Below are 19,509 nucleotides of genomic sequence, written 5' to 3'. Positions count from 1 at the left end.
CAGGTCCCTAAACCCATGTGAGTTCTAGATGGGCATGGATGTAATCTGTTCCAGCCTCAAAGGAGAAAACAGGGAATCCCCAAAGCAAGCTGCCTCGGCAGACTAATTAAATCAGTGAGCTCTGGGTTTGATTGGGAGGTCCTGAAGGGACATCAACCCCCTATCTCCATGTACACACACACACACACACACACACACACACACACACACACACACACACACACACTTGAAAAATGAGACAAGGAAAGAGTAGTTCTACCATCCTCAAGGGATATGCTCTAAGAGGCCCAGTGGATCCCTCAAACCTATATAATATGCTATTTCTGGGTCCACATTTTTTTTTTTTTAAAGAGAAGTTGGCCTTTATTTCCATCTCTCTCAAATTAATCAGGCTGACTTGCTTGCATTGAGAGGGTTAGTCGAAGAGACCGAATCGCACGTCCTCATCTGATTCCTCTGACTCTTCCTTTGCTTTGGCCTTGGCTGGGGCTGCAGCAGCTGCAGGAGCAGCAGTGGTGGCAGCAGCCACAGGGGCTGCAGCCGCAAATGCAGATGGATCGGCCAGGAAGGCCTTGACCTTTTCAGCCAGTGGGAAAGTGTAGTCAGTCTCCACAGACAAAGCCAGGACCCGCTTGGACCCATTGATGATGGAGTGAGGCACTGAGGTAACAGTTGGCTCACCAATCTGCAGACAGACGGCGGCCACATTGCGGACACCCTCTAGGAAGTGAGAGCGCAGGATCTGCTCTGTGATGTCCAGCACTTCGGGGTTGTAAATGCTGCCATTGTCGAACACCTGCCGGATGATCAGCCCAGAGACAGAGGGGGAGATGTTCAGCAGTGTGGCTTCACCGGCTCCTACCTTGTTTCCAGTTTTTATCAGCTGCACATCACTCAGAATTTCAATGATACCTCTGGAGATTTTGGTGTTGATGCCCAAAACTTGGAAGAAAGAGGTCTTCTCAGGCCCCAGACCAGTGTTCTGAGCATGCGCAGTGACCTCACATGGGGCGAGGGCACCTGCTTGAGTGGCAGCTGGCACCTTATTGGTCAGTAGCATGTCCCTAATCTCGGTGAGGTCCTCCTTGGTGAACATGAAGCCCACGTTCCCCCGGGTGTGAGGCGGCAGTTTCTCCAGAGCTCGGTTTTTCTCCAGGTGCTCCCTGATGGCCTTGCGCATCATGGCGTTCTTTCTTTCTTTTTTTTTTTTTTTTTTTTGTTCTTTTTTTTCGGAGCTGGGGACCGAACCCAGGGCCTTGTGCTTTCTAGGCAAGCGCTCTACTACTGAGCTAAATCCCCAACCCCGCATCATGGCGTTCTTAATCATCAGCACCACAGCCTTCCCTTGGAGGGACATGCGGATCTGCTGCATCTGCTTGGAGCTCACATTGTCTGCTCCCATAATGAAGCATTTTGGGTAATCATCCAAAAGTTGGATGATCTTAAGGAAGTAGTTGGACTTGCAGGTCACCCTGTCTTCCCTAGGCATCACGGTGGTGCGTCAGGGATTGCCACGGGGGGTTTAAAGATGATGTCACTCTAATGAGGACGCCTGGCGAGAGCCAGGTTCCACATATTTATGATCAAATTTAATTTATACATTAGATGTGATAAAAAAATAAGAAGACCTAATGATAACATGGACCAATTATTACACAGGTATTATACTATACTATAATATTCTCTCTGCTCACCCTCCTTAACACATCTTATTGTGGGTCAACACATGGCTCGGAAGGCAGACCCTTGCTACTTCCGTCATGCATATCTGGTGTCATGTGCTTGCAGTGTTCACAGAGGCCAAAAGAAGCCATTGGATGCCCTGGAGCTGGGTTTACAGAAGGCTGTGAGCCACTGTGTGTGAAAACCAAACCCAGGCCCTCTGCAAGAAGAGCTAGCATTCTTAATGTCTGGAGCAATCTCTCTAGCCCCTTCTTGAGAAGTTTCATGTCTATGTCCGCAGGAACTACTATACAATCACCTTCTTTTCTTGTAGACACTGGTTTTGGTAGTGTGGTCATGGCTTCATGGAGTGAGTAAAGAAACCCCTGTTCAGAGACTGTAGACAGTTGGTATCAGCGGTTCCTTAAACATTTGGTGAAACCCACGGGTTAATCTATTCAATCAGTTTATCATTGATTTAACTTCATTCATCCACAAAATATTCCGTTTGTTAGGTTCTTCTGGGACAGATTTCAGCAGATTCTCTCTTCTGAAGATTCGACTCACTTCACTGAGGTTGTCAAATACAAACGCTGAGCTGTTTGCGCTATTGCTCCATTACTCTTTTAATGCCTGTGTGAACTTGGTGATAACCTCCCTTCATCTCTGACATCACTGATCTATAGCTTCTCTTCCATGAGGAAGAGACTATGAAGTCTGGCTAAGGGTTTATGCATTTTACTGATCTTTTCAAAGAGTCAGCTTCTTTTACTGGCTTTCTCTGCTGATTTCCTGTTCATAGTTTCTTTGATTTTATTTTTTTCTCTTCTTTTGAAGATATAGGGTCTCGTCATGATATCCCAGGCTGGCCTCAAATTCTTGGGTACAAGTGATCCTCTAGCCTCAGTCTCCTAAGTGTTAGGTCAGGAAGAAATTAAGGTCAGCAGACACTGACCACCCGGCTCTCCCAGTGGCTCAAGTATCTGTTTCAGATTCCTGACCCCTCTCAGCACTTCTTACCCACCACCTTCCCACCCTCCTTCCCCTCACCCTCTTCTCCTCACCCTCCTCCCCTTATCCTCTTCCCCTCACCCTCTTCCCCTCACCCTCCTTCCCTCACCCTCCTCCCTTCACTCTACTCTCCTCATCCTCCTCCCCTCACCCTCCTCCCATCACCCTTCTCTCCTCACCCTCCTCCCTTCACCCTCTACTCTAAACCTTTCCAGCCTCTGAGCTCTACCTCTCTCCCCCAGCATTTCTTTGCTATAAACCCCCCCACCATTTTGGCCAAGTGTGCTCTGTAGTTTTCCTCTTTCTCCTCTTACTTTCCTGTGTCATTCTGCTCTCATGGCTCAGTCTTTGCTGATGGCCATGCTCAGCCTGGACTCTTCCAGATGCTTCTGATTATTCTCTCCCTCCTGTCTACCGTAAAATCCTCTCCTCAACCATACCTAGGAGCAGACAGGCCCTCGTTTTTATTCATTAAGTAACTAGGGTCACAGGCAAACACCGTGGAGCCCACATCATTTCTTTTCTTCTATTTGTTTGTTTGTTTATTTATTTATAGATAAGGTCTCACTATGTATCCCTGACCAGCCTTGAATTCACTATGCAGATGAGGCCTCTGTCTCTCAGTGCTGGGATTAAAGGCATGTTCTCATGCCCATCGTCCCCTGTTGACCTTCAGCTCAGCTCAGATGACTGATTTCACTATTCCCTTGTTGCCAAAACACACACTCAATGCCATACTCCCCTCTCCCCGCCAGCTACACACCTACTATCCCATACCCCCCCACCAGCTACACACTCGGTGCCATACTCTCCCCCCCCCAGCTTCACACACATATGGTCCCATACTCCACCCCACCCCTGGCTACACACTTCGTGCCATACCCCACCCCACCCCCAGCTTCACAGCGCTTTTGCTGCATCCTGCACATTTTTGTTTTATTTCAGACACTTGGACATTTCTCATGCTACTTTGTCTCTGACCATGTGTTACTGTAAATGTGCTGCCCATTGTACAGCTGTGTGGTATTTTCTGGCTGTCCTTCTGCTGTCCATGTATAGTTTGTTTCCTTGCAGCCTGAAAGCACAGGCTGTGTGGTTTCTATTCTTTTAAATGAATTACGGTTTGCTTCAGAGCCTTGGAAGGTATTAGATCTTGGTATTGTTTCTTAAGGGCTGTGAGAGAAGCATGGCTTCCCCTGCTGTTGGATGAAGTAGTTGGTTGAAGTCATGGAAATCCAGTTGGCTGATGGTGTTGTTGAGTCTTTGTCTGTCTCTCTCCTGTGTTTGTCTGTCTTGGTCTCTCTCCTCAGTTTCCTTTTCAGCTTTCAACTCTAGAAGGATCAAGTCGATTAAGTTCAACTGTTTGCCTTCCTCCTTCCTCCCTTCTTTCCTTCCTCTTTCCCTCTCTCTCCCTTCTTTCCTTCCTCTCTCCCTCTCTCCCTTCTTTCCTTCCTCTCTCCCTCTCTCCCTTCTTTCCTTCCTTTTTCCCTCTCTCTCCCCTTTCCTTCCTCTCTTCCTTCTTTCCTTCCTCTTTCCCTCTCTCCCCTTCTTTCCTTTCTCTTTCCTTCTCTCCCTTCTTTCCTTCCTCTTTCCCTCTCTTCCTTCTTTTTCCCCTCCTCTTCCCCTCTCTCCCTTCTTTCTTTCCTCTTTCCCTCTCTCCTTTCCTTCTTTCCATGCTGGGATGAAACCCAACACCTCAGGTACACAGTTTAATAAGCTACCATTGAGTTATACCCTCCTCCTAACACTCCCCTCTTAGTAGAATGAATTAATACAAAAGATGAAGATTTATATTTTGGCCTGGGCAAGTTCATGCCAGTGTCTTGTCCCCTCTGTCTGTGCTGACAGCTCATGAGACTTGAAAGACCCCTGAGGCGGGTGACATACCCTTTGCAGAGTAATCTCTTATACCCACTGTCTTCTGCTTTAGCAAGGACATGAACTGTGATGCTCCCAGAATCCCTGGTAAGAGTTGAGCTGTGAGGGGGTCGTGTCCTTAGCTTTATTCCACGTCTAAACTGGAGTTGGAGTTTCCTTTGTTCTCAACATCCCACAAAGGGAAGAGTTCAGGATGACTGACAGTCTGCAGAGAGTCTGCAGAGAAGGAAGCACCAGAGTGGTGTAGGCCTGTCTAAGGTTGTCACAGGAAACACGACAAGACTGGGGTTTTTAAACAACAGCTGTTTATTCTCCCTGCTCCTGGAGGCGTGAGTCTAAGGCCCAGGCGTCAGCAGGGCCGTGATTTCGTGGGCTCTGGGGAAGATCTGTCTCTGTAGCTTTCTGGCTGCAGGTGGCTGTTGATGCTGCTTAGAGATACTTGACTTGTAGTTACACCATTCCAGTCTTCGCCCCTCTCCTCATCGGTAATCCGCATGCCTCTGTGTGTCTGTTATCTATGCTTCTAAAAACACTAGACTGAGGCCCGCCTTTCTTAACTAATTACATTGGCAAAGATCCTCCTTCAAAATCTGGTCCTGACACATACTGGACATGGCTGATCCTTCTAATGATCAAATTAAAACCATTTGTTGTTTTCGTGTTTTATTTTGTTTTTGTTCTGAGACAGGGTTTCTCTGTGTAGCCCTGGCTGTCTTAGAACTTGTTCTGTAGACCAGGCTGGCCTCGAACTCAGAGATCTGCCTGCTTCTGCCTCCCAAGTCCTGAGATTAAAGGCGTGTGCCACTGCCGACTGGGGCCCCACAGAGTGTTTCTTATGTCTCCTGAATTTTCCAGCAGAAGGTACCCACTGGGATGTTCTGGGAGCTGGGACAGTACTGAGAGCAGCTGAAGAGACAAGGTGAACTTGAAAGACAGCAGCTTCCACAAATCTCCAAAGGGGTAGTGAAGGCTGTGAGGAGTCAGCTCTTCCCTCATCTTCCCCTTCCCTCAGAGACAGTTTCAGACCTGGCTTCTGATGTGTGAGGTACCTGTGAGTCTTTACCTAACCCAGCACTTGCAAATAAATGCTGTCAAATGGGTCCACTCGTCATTTATAAGGTACCCTTTCACGCTGCGCTTAACATCCCTTTCCAAGGCAGACCTGTGGTATAATCACCCCAGTTTTTAAGAGAGAGTGCTCAGAATTCTGCCCCGATTTATCATCAAACAGTTCTGAAAAACTGTTTCTGATGCTGGCCAAGGCCTGGCAGGGACGGTTGCCACAGACGCTGAGCTCTGGCATCGATCTGTGGCTTCCCAGCGGGAGAACTTCAGGGGTGAAGCCCGTAGGCCCGATTGCTTTCTTAGATTAATATTTAATAGGATGACCGCCCCCAGCCAGCCTGCCAGCCCAGATCAGGGCCACGAGCCAAGGCTTGGCCTTGCTGTGAGCAAGGGCTGTGAGGAAGATTTGGCAAAATTTTAATTAACTGAAGATAAACATACATGGGGAGAACCAGTCCATTAGCTGTCCGTGCCACCTAGTGAGAAAAGGCCCGCTAATCACACACCGCAGCAGGTGAGGTGGCCCGCAGACCTGCGGCGGCCGTGTGCTTTCAAATTAAAAAACATATTTTAAAAATAAATACGCGTGGGGGTCCTGGTGCATCATGTTGTTTCCTCTGAAAGGCATTTGGGGTGTTAATGAGGGGCTGTTTTCCATCTTCCAGCCCAGGAAAGGCAGAAACACACGCTCAGCACAATGACGTTGGAATGGAACTTCCCTGGAGGGTGGCCACTGGAAATCAAGCCAAGGGAACCCAAAGTGAAGACCTGTCCTGGAGTCAGGCCCGGGCCAGTTGGGGCCAGAAGAGGAGGCGGGGCAGGTGTGCTGTTTGCTTACCTGCCAGGTAGCAAAGTTAGGTTGGAAACTGGATTTGCAATTTACCCACTCTTGGAAGGCAAGCTGGCTAAGTAGTGTGGCTGGGGCTTGAGGCCTCAGTATTCTAGAGGGAAGAATAGGTACACTTTTGCTTGGGAAGGAGGAGCCGCGTTCACCCCTGATTACCTAACATCCACTGCTCTCAGGCAGGGGTGAAGCCATGGAGAGGACTGAGTTTGTGTCCTCCTGTAGCTCTTGTCACAGTGGCAGGAGGCAGGGGATGAATACTTGGGAAAGCATCATGCAGCAAATGCTTGGTGACCTGGATGACATGAAGTACCTGGTTATGCAAAACTGGGGAGGGCATTCCAGAGGACTGCCAGTGCAAAGGCCCCAAGGAAGGTTGGGGCTTGATCTGTGAGAGTGTCAGAGTAGAGACCAGTGAGGTGGAGCTCAGGGAGAGAGGCTCCGAAGAGTGGAGAAGTAGGTGGACGCCGAGCTCAGGAGACTCAGTTTTATTCAAAGAGCAGACATTTCTGTAAAATCGTCTCCCACTGGCTCAGAAGCTTCCGGGAGGTGGAGGCTGTGCCCTCTCACTTTGTAACATTCGTCTGCAATATGAGAGGACGACGTTTTCCTTCCTTGGACTCTGATTCTCCTTATAGTCTGTGGAGCCAGGCTTCAAGCTGTCCTCTGCTGACCCTGGGGCCTTTTGTGCTTCTCCTTCACACTGAAGGGGCAGGGCCTTTGTGATTCGTAAATGATTTAGAAGTGGCAATGTGTGATGTTTGAGGCTAGGCTGTGAAAGTCATGCCTAACGGTCACACAGAGGGGCCTACATGGAGTAGAACTGAGTCCTTGGACAGAATTGAGCCATCAACTTGTCAGTCAGGTGAGTGAGCCAGCTTAGAAGTGGGGTCTCTTACCCTTGTGGGGGTGATAGACCCGGATGGCACTTTTTTACCCTTGTGGGGGTGACAGACCCGGATGACACTTTCTTACCCTTGTGGGGGTGACAGACCCAGATGACGGGTGGTTGCAACTGAATGAGAGCCCCTTGCATCCCTGACAGAATTGACAAGAGGTGGTAAATGATTGACTGGAACTTTCACATGCAGGGCAGATGAGACACGTCCGCCATGAGGTCACTCACAAGTGTGGTGAAACAGCTGTGAGGAAATCCTTACTGAAAGGGACTTTTCCCTCAGAGGACAGAGGATCAGGAAACACCTGAGCCCAGAGCAGGGCTAAAGTTGGTTCTTCAGGACCTGAGAGATTCAAGATAATGTTCTCAAGGATCTAAGTCTTGTGTGGTTCCCCAAGTTTGGTTGTTTTTGTTGTTGTTTTGTTTTTGTTTTGATCCTGGATTGATTTTGCAGGGTCAAAAGCTCTTAAATGTGTGTGAAAGGTGAGGAAGAAAGCGGGTGAAGGACTAGGAGAGAGCCCCGAAGGCTACTTTAGGGGCGATGCAGAGGGGAAGAAAAGAGCAGGCCTTTGTGGAAGGAACCACGATGGTCACAGAGCTCCCCTGGGCCCGAGGTGGACTGGGTGTTAATAGGCAAAAGGTGAGGTGGAGGGAGGGAGACTAGGCCCAGTGACTTTCCAACTCCAGGCACAATGGCTCTCCCAGCTCTTGGAGGACCTCAGCTCTGGTCAGAGCTCCACCTCAATTAAAATGTACTAGTTTCAGTTGATCTTGTGAGGTACAGCTTGGTATCATCCTCCTATAACCATCTCTTGATATATTTGTCTGGAACTTATTTCTGCATGCATGCATTGTGTGCGTGCATGCATGCGGGGGTGCATGTGTGTGTGTGTGTGTGTGTGTGTGTGTGTGTGTGTGTACGCGCGTGTGTGATTGCCATAGCATGTGGGAGGTTCGAGGACAACTTCTGGGACCTGGTTCTCTTTCTACCATGCAGGTTCTGGGAACCAAACTGATATTGTCAAGCTTGGTGGAGAGGTCCTTCACGGGCTGAGCTATCTCTCTCACCCTAGCCACTTGTTTCTGTTTACCGATGCTATTCTGCTGAGGTCTGTTGAGTTCTTTTAGAGTACGTTTCATTTGGAGCTCCCATATGTGCAGTGTGCTTGCTGCTGCAGTTGAGGTGGGGTGTGGGCTGAGCCTAGCCACCTCCTGTCCTGAGGCACTTGACAGGAGCACCCTGCAGACGACCAAAGACCTGGCGGGTGGAAGAGCACAGCATGATGGTGCGGAGGCACCTGAGTGATCTCTTGCCACTGTTTTCCCTTTACCCTGCTATAAATAACCAGATCAATCTTTTTCAGATACCAATCTCCTCACACATCACTCTGCTTCAGGCCCCTGGAATGAATATTTCTCACATGTTAAGGTCAAAACTTCTATCTCACCTTGGTCCCTGAGTGCCCTCTCAAGCCTGGCCTGTTTGTATTTTGCTATGCAGCTATTCCCTCCAAAATGGAACCATTCCCCTTTGAAGGAAGAAAGGAGACTTGTAAGATTTGGGAAGGAAAACATACAAGGCCAGGAAGTAAATGAAATTTAAAAGGCTTAGGAAGCTCCTGGAATTTAACAAGATCCCCAGGGACCCTCTCCAAGGTTATGTGCGCGGCAAACAGTTGCTGGGAAGGAGAGGTGCTGTGATCAGCTAAACTATTTGCAAGTTGTATCAGGAGCTCTGTGTTACCAGCAGCGTTTGTAGGTCATCCCCCACACAGGGTGGGATCTTCAGTGGTGCAACCTTTGAGCCACCTATGTTCCCATGAGTAACCCCCATAAACTCACTGCTTCACCAAGCTAGACTTGGGCCAAGTGATTTCTCGGTCGGTTATCAATATGGGGACAAATCAGCATTTGTTCTCATGGACCCATGTTATACCATATAGTCTGCTTGTCCCTCCTCTGGACCCCTGAGGCTGCCATTTCTCTACTTCAAATGACGTTTGTTCCCCTCCATGAATATTCTTTGAAGCCCTTCTTAGACCCTGCTTCAGAGAATGAAAGTTGACTAACTTTCCACCTAGCACAAGACATTTTGTCCCATCCACATCCATTAGCATATGTTGCCTCCGCCCATGGGTCAAAGTCACAGAAACATGAGGGTTGGGGACACTTGTGGGATAAGTTCTCATTGCAGAGGAGACTTGTAGGTGTTCAAGGTCACACAACCCATGCCAAAGTCAAGTTGAGAGTTAATATTTTTGTTCCTCCTCCTCCTCCTTCTCCTCCCTCCTCTCCTTTTCTTTTTGATAGAAGCTCAAGCTCCTTACACATTGTATAGAGTCCATGCTTCACCCTCCTGAATCCTGCAGTTAAAGATATACCATCATGCCTGGGTTGAGAGTCTAGTTCTCCAGGCTAGGATAACTATCCTAGTAGCCTCTTGAATGTAGACACTATCCTAAATTTCTTCAAAGTCCCTAAACATACTGTTCCGTTAATACTCATGGGGCTGTTGATGGACTGTGGCTGAGGCTCAGAAATGCATCCCTCATTGCTTTGAGACCACAAAGTCAGTACTAAGAAGAAGTTTGAGAGGGACTAGCTTCTTCAGATCCTGCCTCAGAGGAGCATGTACAGAAAAAGGGCGAAAACAAGTGTCCCTCTCCCAGAGTGCAGGAAGCCTGTGGAGTTCTAAATGTCAGCACGTAGGGGAATCCAGCAGGTCTAGCTCAGTGCTTGTAGCCATGTCTCTGAGCAAGCCGCTTAGCCTCCGAATTCAACTTTCTGACCTGCAACATTAGGATAATGGGATTAGGAAAATCTTTATAAAACTCCCTGTACCCAGGCAACCAGTTGATCATTGCTATTTAAAAGTTACCTCTTTTTTTATTTTATTGTGAAAAATTTGAAAGAAAGAATAACTTGCATACCAAAGAGGTATAATATGAACCACCCAGACCCTGCCATTATCATTTTATTAGAGCTTTTTTATAGCTTGTCCATCAGTTATCCCTCTGTCTACCCATGAAGCCATCTTATTTTCATGATAAATTTCAAAGCAAACTGCAGACCTTAGTGCACTTTTCTCTTCCGCATGTGAATCTATACTTTGTTACTCTTCTGTAAGCTTAGAGTCAACAATATGTGTCCTGTGTGTGTTTTGAATGAATGTTTTGAATATGTGTGGTTTGAATGAGAATGGCTCCCATAGGCTCATATATTTGCATGCTTAGTCTCCAGTCTGTAAACTGTTTGAGAAGGATTAAGAGGCGTGGCCTTGTTGGAGGAGGTGTGCCCCTGGGGGTGGGCTTTGAAGTTTTAAAAGCCAGGCCCACTCTGTCTCTCTTTCTGTTGGCTGTCTAAGGATGTAAATCTCTCATGTTCTTTTCCAGCCCTGTACCTGCCTGAGGTGCTGGTCTGCTCCCACCCTGACGACAATGGATTAAGCCTCTGAAGCTGTAAGCACCCCCCCACCCCTTAAATACTTTCCTTTATAAAATTTGCTTGGTCACGGTGTCTCTTCACAGCAATAGAACACTAAGACATGTGAATTATTTGCTGAGTCTTAACATTTATAATCACCTGGGCAAAATAAAGTCCCATGAAGTTCTATGGAACATTTCTACCAGAAAGTTCTCCTCTGTTCTTTCTCAGGTCCTGCCTTCCTCCACCTCTATGGCTATTTCCCAACCACCATTCATACTTTCTTTTCCCAAATAGATTACTCGAATGGTCCATTATTCTTGGCTTGACTAGATTTAGAATTACCTAGGAGATATACCTTTTAGGGTCTTTCATGGCATTTCCATGGAGGTTTAACTGAAGAGTAGACTTACCCTGAAGGGAGGCAGCACCATCCCCTTGACTGAGGTAGAATGAGGAAGAAGGAGGAAGCCACCTGCTACCTCTCTTTCCTTCCTGGCTGTCCATGCAGTGTGACCAGCTGTCTCATTCCTGAAACAACACCAGTTTTCTGTGATGAGCTGTCTTCCCTCAAACCATTAACCAAGATAAACCCTTCCTGTCCTAAGTCACCACTGTCAGATGTTTTGTCCTAGCTATGAGAAAAGTAGCTATTGTAGAAAATTGATACCAGAAGGAAGGTTGTTGCTATGACAAACCTGACTGCACCTCACAGGTCTTTCGGGACTGGTTGATGGCAGGAATGAGAACAATTTGAGGTATGGGCTAGAGAGGTCCTAGATGTTGTGAACAGAGCTTAGTGGGCCATTCTGGTGGGAGCTGGAAGGATCAGAATGGAGAAAAATATAAACAGTAAGACTTTGCCCATGAGGTTTCAGAGGGGAATATGAACTCTGTTGGGAACTTAATTAAACGCCATTGATGTTTTATTTTGGCAAAGAATCTGTACCCTTCCCATGTTATGAAGTCTGAGTGAAACTGAATCCAAAAGATACAGTTTTTTTTTTTTTTTTTGAAACAGGACATTTCAGGAGAGTGCGATGCCCAGGCTGGGCTGTGCTCACTACTCCTATTCCAGTGCGCCATGAGGAAGGGCAGCAGGTGGTGAAGAAAGCTGAGAATGAGAGCAGTTTGGGGAGGACAAGAACATGCCTGTGTTGAAAGTTGTGGTTGAGGGTGGAGAGTAAGCAGCTGGACTTGTTAGAGAGACTAGCACAGCTAAGGAGAAATCGTTCACTTTGAACTAGAACTAGAATATATGCCTTGAGGGCAAGACCCCTCCTATCTAAAGCTCCAGCCTGGGGAAATGCAAGTTTATTTGGAAGGAGAGAACAGAATGGAGAATGTAGCTAAAGGAGTTCTCTACTTAAAAACAACTGCCTGGGGCTGGGGTTTTAGCTCAGTGGTAGAGCGCTTACCTAGGAAGCGCAAGGCCCTGGGTTCGGTCCCCAGCTCCGGAAAAAAAGAACCAAAAAAAAAAAAAAACAAAAAAAAAACAAAAAAAACAACTGCCTATGGAAGATTTTGCCCCTCAGGTTTGGCGACCAAGGCACACAGAGCTCTTTATAACCGTGGCAGAAGTGGACCAGACCATGTTGAGCTGGCCTAAGAACTTGTCAGCATTATCTAGGTGATGGTGATTGTGCAAGCTTTGGAGGTAGTAATGGAGGCTTTCATCAGGTTCTACAGGCCGTTGAGGTGAGCGGGACAAGGTTGGACACCCTACAGACGAGCTCTGAGAGGCCAGTGGGTGAGGCTGTGAAGGTGAATGATGGTCCTAGGATGTTTGAGGTGCCAGGACCACGCCACATCTGAGGAAAACTGAAGGCACAAGGTAGACTTAGCTCAAGAGAGAGGCTGTGTGTGCTAAAATCAGGAGGAGCAGGGCTGCCTGTCTGTTGCAGCCCAGAAAATTCCATCATGGAAGCAGATGCTGGATTCCGAGGTTACAGATTTGGTGTTTACTCTGATAGGCTTCTGTCTTGCTTCACTTCAATCTTTCCTCACTTTGACCCTGTTCTTCCCTTCTGGAATTAAATGTTTATTCTATTCTTATATAGTGAAGACGTGTAACTTTAAAAAAGATTTATTCTATTTTTAATATGTGTGTGGAGTGGGGCACCCACAGAGTCAAGAAGAGGGCATTGGTCCCCTGTAGCAGGAATTGGATGCACTGAGAACCACCTGTTGTAGTTGCTGCCAACTGAGTTTGGGTTCTCTGTAAATGCTCTTCACTGCTGAGCCTCTCTCCAGCACTTGAGACTTACTATTATTTTTAACTTTACAGGAGCTCACAGTTAGGAGATTACTCTGAGTATCAGAAGACTCTGGAGGCTTGAGCAATTTAGAACCATTAAGACTTTGGGGTCTCTTGGAGAAGAACTGAATACATTTTGTATTCTGAGATGGCTATGGGCCTTCTATGAGGCTAAGAGTGGAATCAATGTTAGGGATTAACTTTGTGTTAATACAATCACATAGTGATGTGTTTGGATGCCAAGTTAACAAGGCGTAGGTTTATGATGGTTAATCTTCATGGTCAAGTTGGCTGGATTTAAGATCACCTAGGAGACACTTCTAGGCTTATCCATGAAGATGTTTCTAGAGGTGTTTAACTGAGTAGGGAAAACATAGTCTGAATGCAGGTCCTTCCATGGGATAAGAAACCAGATTGAATGAAAAGAACTAGAGGGGAAAGTGTGTATACCAGTGCAGCAGGCACACCGACATTCCCCTCTCAGTTTCCTAAGTACAGATATACTGTGACCAGCCACCCTGTGGTCTTGCTCCATACTCTCTCCATCTTTGTAAGTAGAATTCTCTCCAACCGTGGGTCAAAATAAACCTTCATTTATTACGTTGCTTTCACCAGACATTTTGTCACAGGAAGTAGAAAAATAGAATATCCTGTAAAGGGAATCACGTGCGAGACAGTTTGCTGGGTGACCTTGGCACCCCCACCCCCACCCTTTTCTCACTTAGAACCACTGAGTGCAGCTTCCTGAGATGGGGAGGACCTCGCTAGGACAGCCTGGATTCTAAACGGGATGTCATTCAGCGTGTTTTAGCCCAGCAAGCCAAATTCCCTAGAGTACAAAACCCAGTGTGGGTTCCTTTGCAGGGTCTTCTGGCTGAACTGGAAGTGGTGTAGGCACAGGTGACATTCCATTCACTCCTGAACCTCGGGAACTGGCACTCAGTGACTCCTGGGCTTTTGTAGTCCCTGTCTGCTTACCTACAGTGATTAGTCTGTGCTCGGTAACTTGTGTGTGTAAACATGATATCTCACCCGGTTCATGTGTGTTCATAACACACGTAATGCTCCTCTGCTCCAGGAGTTTGTGCTACTGTCACATATGTGATTTTCATGAGATAGTGTGGTGGCTTGTGTTCTCACGATACTTATGCTGCCAAAAACATGTTTGAAATGTCCTGCACATTGGACTAAAGGAAGCCTGCCCCTCAGTTGGTTGAGACAGAGGCAGGACTTTTAGGATTCTTGGGAAGGGACTGAGAAAACAGGAAGAGACATTCTGCTATGAGTAGGACATAAGGAGAGAGACCTCTCCAAATGTAGGTGAAAGGGGAAAGTGGCCTCAAGAGGGCTGCCTAGAAGGCTCCAGGGCAGCAAAGATAAAATATGTATTTAATAAGTATTAATTCAGAAATATCAGAGGGGGCATGTGCTAGCCACTGGGAGGTTCAGGAGTGGCCCAGCCATTGGGCTAAGTATGGCATATTAAAATATAAAGGTTGCATGTATGTCTTTCATTCATGGATCCAAAACATTTAGGTGGGTAGCGAGAAGTGTGCGCTGGGAGCATAGAGCAGATTTTAACACATTACTGCTACAGGATAGTCTCATTATATAGCTCAGGCTAGTGAGGGACTTTGCTGTGTAGCTCAGGCTAGCCTTATATTCAAGATGATTCTGCCTTAGCTTCCCAAGTGCTGTGATTACAGACCCTATGCCTAGTGTTGTAGACAGTCTCTGACACTCGTCGGTGCTCTGTGATCATAGCTCACATTTTCATTGCTACACTGTATGTTACTGCATCAAGACACCACCGCTTGCTTATTATTCCAACATTTCTTTGTATAAATGCCAGTCATGGTTCTTATTTTCCAATGGTATAGAACAAAGAGCATCAACGGCTGTAAGAGCAACTGGCTTGAGACAAAGGAAGAATATGGTCTTTTCAGGAGCCACTTTTCTCTCTCTCGATGCAGCATAGAAGGTCAGACTTCAGTGTCCTCTTGGGATGCCCCTCCCTCGTCCTCTTCCCATCCCGTGCACCTCACCCAGCACCCTCCACCATGAAATTACTTGGAGCCAATTAAGAGCCTTCTGCTTCCTCATCAGGGATATTTACGACTGTGGGAATATTTATGATGCATGGTAAGGGCATGAATCAGGGAGGAGACAGAGTTTCTGCTGTCCTTGTAAATGGGATTTGCCTCTTGCTAGCTTTTGCCAGGGTTATGAGGAAGAAGAGTGCAGATCATAGAGTTTAGAGTTGCTTTTCCCCCATTTCTTTCTATCCCATCTTTGTAGTAATTGGTAGTAAGCCTCTTAAAAAATTATTATTATTATTTTTTTTTCGGAGCTGGGGACCAAACCCAGGGCCTTGCGCTTCCTAGGCAAGTGCTCTACCACTGAGCTAAATCCCCAACCCCTTAAAAAATTATTATTACTGCCTTGTCTGCTTTTGAAGGAGGTGTTTTGCTTTTCTGAACCCTCCGTGGTTCTTTTCTGGGCCTGCCCCAGCATCCCCAAGACATCTTTAATGCAATGGTGGAGATTTCTTGTTCTGCAGGAGACTTGGGAGCCACCAGAAGCTACCATAATGCTTCTACACAGAGCAGGAGGGGCCAGGATCATTTTAAGAACTTGGTAAAATTGCCGGGGAAACCATCACCTCAAATATCCATTTTCTTTGCCTTCCTTTCTTCCTTTACTCTCACCTCACAGGAAATGCCTTTCTCCTTCCTGAGTGTGTGGCCTCCGTCTGACTGAGGATCCCACACTTTTCTACCCAGACCTGCCCACTCTCATCTTTAAACGCTCCCACGCAAAGACTCCTTTCAGGGCTGGGTGTAGCTCAGGGCTGCAGTGCTTACCCAGCACATACAAGGTGTAGGGCTCAGGCCCAGTACTGCAGGAAGGAAACGCAAGTGTGCACACGCACAGGCATGCATACACACGTACACGCATGCACACACACACACACACGCACACGCACATGCACAGTAACCCCCAGTACTCTGCCTATCCTGTCCCATAAACATGGCTGACAATACTGTGACAGTCTATTAAAATATCCAGCCACTTCACATTTATATGAGAAGCTATGCCCAGGAATGCCCGTGTGCCAGACCTCCTTCACCCCTGGACTTCCTCCAGTGCTGTCTCTGCCTTGTGTCCCCACTCCATCACTCTAGTAGCTTTGTCCTTGGTGACACCATACTTACTACAAGGACCCTAAAGGCCACTATCAACTTCCCAGCTGTCGGATACAACAGCCTCCTCTGTCCTGGCGACCGGTCCACCTGACAATTTTGGGTGTCAACTTTTGGGACTCAGCAACATTGCTGTCATCTGATCATCCTGTCTTTTCTTTTTGAAGCCAGAGTTTTCTCTCACACCTAAAAGATAGTCTTTCCTCCAAATGGGGCCTCGCACCCATGGCAACTCCTCCCTCCCAGCACAGTTGCATCATAGCACACACCCATATACACTTACATTACACAGCCCTCACCACACACACACACACACACACACACACACACACACACACACTCACCCCTATCTCACATAGCCTTCCTTACACACACATCCCTCACACTTCTCTCACATGTGCACACTCACACCTACCTCATACACACATATCTTATACACTACACACACACACACACACACACACACACACACACACACACACACACACACCCCTCACTGCCTCCCCACCCCCTGAAAACTTGCTTTCTAGAGGCCTCTGCCCAAGTCATTGAGTCTCCTAAAATCAACTTCTACCCAAGCCAACAGGAATCTAAAACAGTTTCTGCCCATCGGGAGCTTGTAATTTAGTCAGAGAGACATACGCACACAGAGTTTGGAATGTTCTGTAACTAACCTGAGGGGTAGCTAATATTGAAGGTGATGATACAGCAAGCCGTGCCACGTGATGGACTGTGCTGTGCCGTGCGTGGTGCTGATCACAAGGTGTCACTCAGAGAGAAGCCTCAGGCTACTGTGGACTCTTGTCAGGGAGCTTGTGGAGGGTGGGTCAGCACATCCCTGAGAAAAGGCAGCATAGGGTAAGGTTAGACATTTCAGAGAATATTCTTCTAACCAACCCTCACTCGGTTCATGAAATCCCTTAGCCTAGGGTGGGAAAGTCCCCACAGAGAGATTTGGGAGGCTCAGCTCTGTTAATTATCTAAGTGGGAGGTGGAGGTACAGGTGGGGTGACTGTTCATCTAGAGTCTGGAAGAAAACATTAAATTTTCAGCAATCAGGTTACTCCCATATCTGGCCAGTAGTGGTCTGGGTTGAAAACATCAATGGCAGGGTCGTATCTCTAAGGCCCCACTTTCTTTTAACCAGTTCATATATGATGCATGGAATTACCCTCACAGGCGGGAACTAGTGCCCAACAGACAAACCAATCACTTGCCCAAGGAGAAGGAAGGGGGTCAACTTCTGCTGGGAGTTCACTCACAGGTTTACAGGCAGGAAATCTGGGAATTAAATTGTCTCTTCTTTTGAGACGGCGTCTCACTCTGCTCACGGCAACGCTCTTCCCTACAGCCTCCCGACGGCTGGGATTACAGATGTGACCCACCTCACCCGGCTGCAGAAAGTTGCTTTTTAAATATTTAGCATAAACTGAGCTTTAATATTAAATCAAAAGATAAATCCATGTGGTCAGTTCTGATAAATAGATGCTAACGAGGCAGGGGAGTATCTCCAGAGTGGGCGGCCCTTTGAAGCTTGTAGCAGAGGAAGTGGTTGGTCCGGAAACAGTTGCTAGGAATAGCTGCAGTGCTAAAGGATGCTTCTCAGTGGGCTACAGATGGTGGAGTTATGGGACCTGAAGGCTCCTGGCTCCGTGGGGTTCTGTCTTGTTCTCTGGAAGGAGGAAGTTGGTTAAGAAGTGACTCGAGGCTCGTCATTGGTCTGTTGCTGGTCAACAGGTACTTATTCAGTAACTACCATGTCTGGGCACTGGACTTGGCCCTGGACACAGTTGTGAGCAAGTTCCTGCCTTGGATGCCTACATTCCAAGCAGGAGGAGTAGGGACTTACGGTGGTGCGATTAATCCATTCACACCTAACCCAGGTGACATACTGAAGGCCAAAGGTCGCAGGTCAGCCGACAGAGCAGAGAATGCTGAGTTTGAGAGCAGTAACGTGGCTGGTGTTTCAAGCTCCTTCTGGGGAATCAGGGAATCTCAGTCATTGGTGACTTGGTGACAGGTTCTTGGGGCTTTCCAACTCCATCCCTATCCCTGTAGGAGCATCCTGGCTGGAATAAATAGCAGGAATGTTCCCCAGGTCCAGAATTCAAGGAAAACTCAAGTCCAGGCCCAGAAGCAGGAAAGAGGTTCCATGGTGCTGACTGGCCAGTGGGTGCAGGGTTCAAGGCTGGGCAGTGGAAGGATTCTTTGCCATGGTGGCTATGGGCTTGCGGGTTGGTACCTGACTTAAAGGAGAAGAGAGTATTTCATGACAGCTCAACTTGATGTGGCAAGGGCATGTGTGTGACACCGTGAGGGTCCCTACAGGACCAGTCGTCTCACTCATTAAAGTAGCCCAACCAGAAGGGTACTGGGTGATCCCGTAGCTGGTGAGGGGAGTCATAGCCACCCAGACCCTAGTGGAAGGATAAGGGAAGTAGATATTGAAGTGGGAAGAAAGGTCATGTGGAGATGGTAGAGAGCTGATCTTGAAGAATCTGAGATATGGCCACACTGAGGCCTCCTAATGGGGGCCGTGGGGACTGAACGCAGTGATTCTAGTCCCTTGTTGTCTGTTCTCTAGTGGGGTTTTCCCAATGGCAAATTCCAAAGAGAAGTCAATGGACAGAAATTCAGGAGGGGTTGAGCAAACAGGAAATACCCCATAGGCTCACCATACTGGGACACGGCAATCTCTGTACAGAAATATCCTCCACTGAACACCATGGGTCTTCTGTGAGAGTAGCTTTGGAAAGGGACGGCCAGGTCGCAGCCATGGTGTGACCTCTTACTTGCCTCTGCAGCAGGCACACAGAGTTCCTCAGGGAGGTCCCTTCTTCTGGTGCCACACCCTCGCTGATGGGCATTTGTCATCAGGGAGGGGAGCTGAGCTGAGCTGAGCTGTTCATGTCCTTGCTTCTCCCTCATCCAGGCTTCTGTCAGCCATGGAAACCCAGTCTTTCTAACTTACTGATCTGAGCATGTCATTTCAATCCCTGAGAGCACGTCACCATAGCATCCAACCCAGAGCCCCCCATATTTCATCATGATTTATGAGGCTTTTGAGGTGTGGGCATTTCCAGCCCCATTCTTGCCAGACATCATATTCCACCACCTTTTCTAAAATGGGCAACTTTCCTTCAAAAACTTCTCCTTTGCAAATCTCGATACTGTGGTCCAGCCATGCAGAGCTGCTCTCTGCTCTTTCCCTGACTCCTGGGCCTTTGCACATGCTCATTCTGTACTTCAGCATCAGAAGTTCCATCAA

The 19,509-nt window shown here is 47.6% G+C and overlaps 1 protein-coding gene across 1 annotated transcript; it reads right to left on the bottom strand.

Annotated features, from left to right (window-relative positions):
* Positions 1-378: 378 nt before the first annotated feature.
* Rplp0l1 (ribosomal protein lateral stalk subunit P0 like 1) lies at positions 379-1,563 on the bottom strand. Its single transcript, XM_087644080.1, has 2 exons — positions 1,303-1,563; positions 379-1,197 (listed from the first exon to the last, which is right to left on the bottom strand). The coding sequence occupies exons 1-2, from the start codon at positions 1,487-1,489 to the stop codon at positions 416-418; spliced, it is 969 nt and encodes a 322-aa protein (XP_087500206.1). The 5' UTR covers positions 1,490-1,563; the 3' UTR covers positions 379-415.
* Positions 1,564-19,509: the final 17,946 nt, after the last annotated feature.

This window comes from Rattus norvegicus, chromosome 2, assembly GCF_021556685.1.
Source record: "Rattus norvegicus strain SHRSP/BbbUtx chromosome 2, alternate assembly SHRSP_T2T, whole genome shotgun sequence".
NCBI lineage: Eukaryota > Metazoa > Chordata > Mammalia > Rodentia > Muridae > Rattus > Rattus norvegicus.
Note: the sequence above shows the minus strand (reverse complement) of the source record. Positions and strands in the feature narration are given on the sequence as shown.

Coding starts and splice junctions, on each gene's coding strand:
- Rplp0l1 (XM_087644080.1), bottom strand. CDS start 1,489: ATGCCTAGGGAAGACAGGGTGACCTGCAAGTCCAACTACTTCCTTAAG. Junction 1,198..1,302: donor TAAGAACGCCATGATGCGGG/GTTGGGGATTTA, acceptor AAAAAAAAAAAG/AAAGAAAGAACGCCATGATG.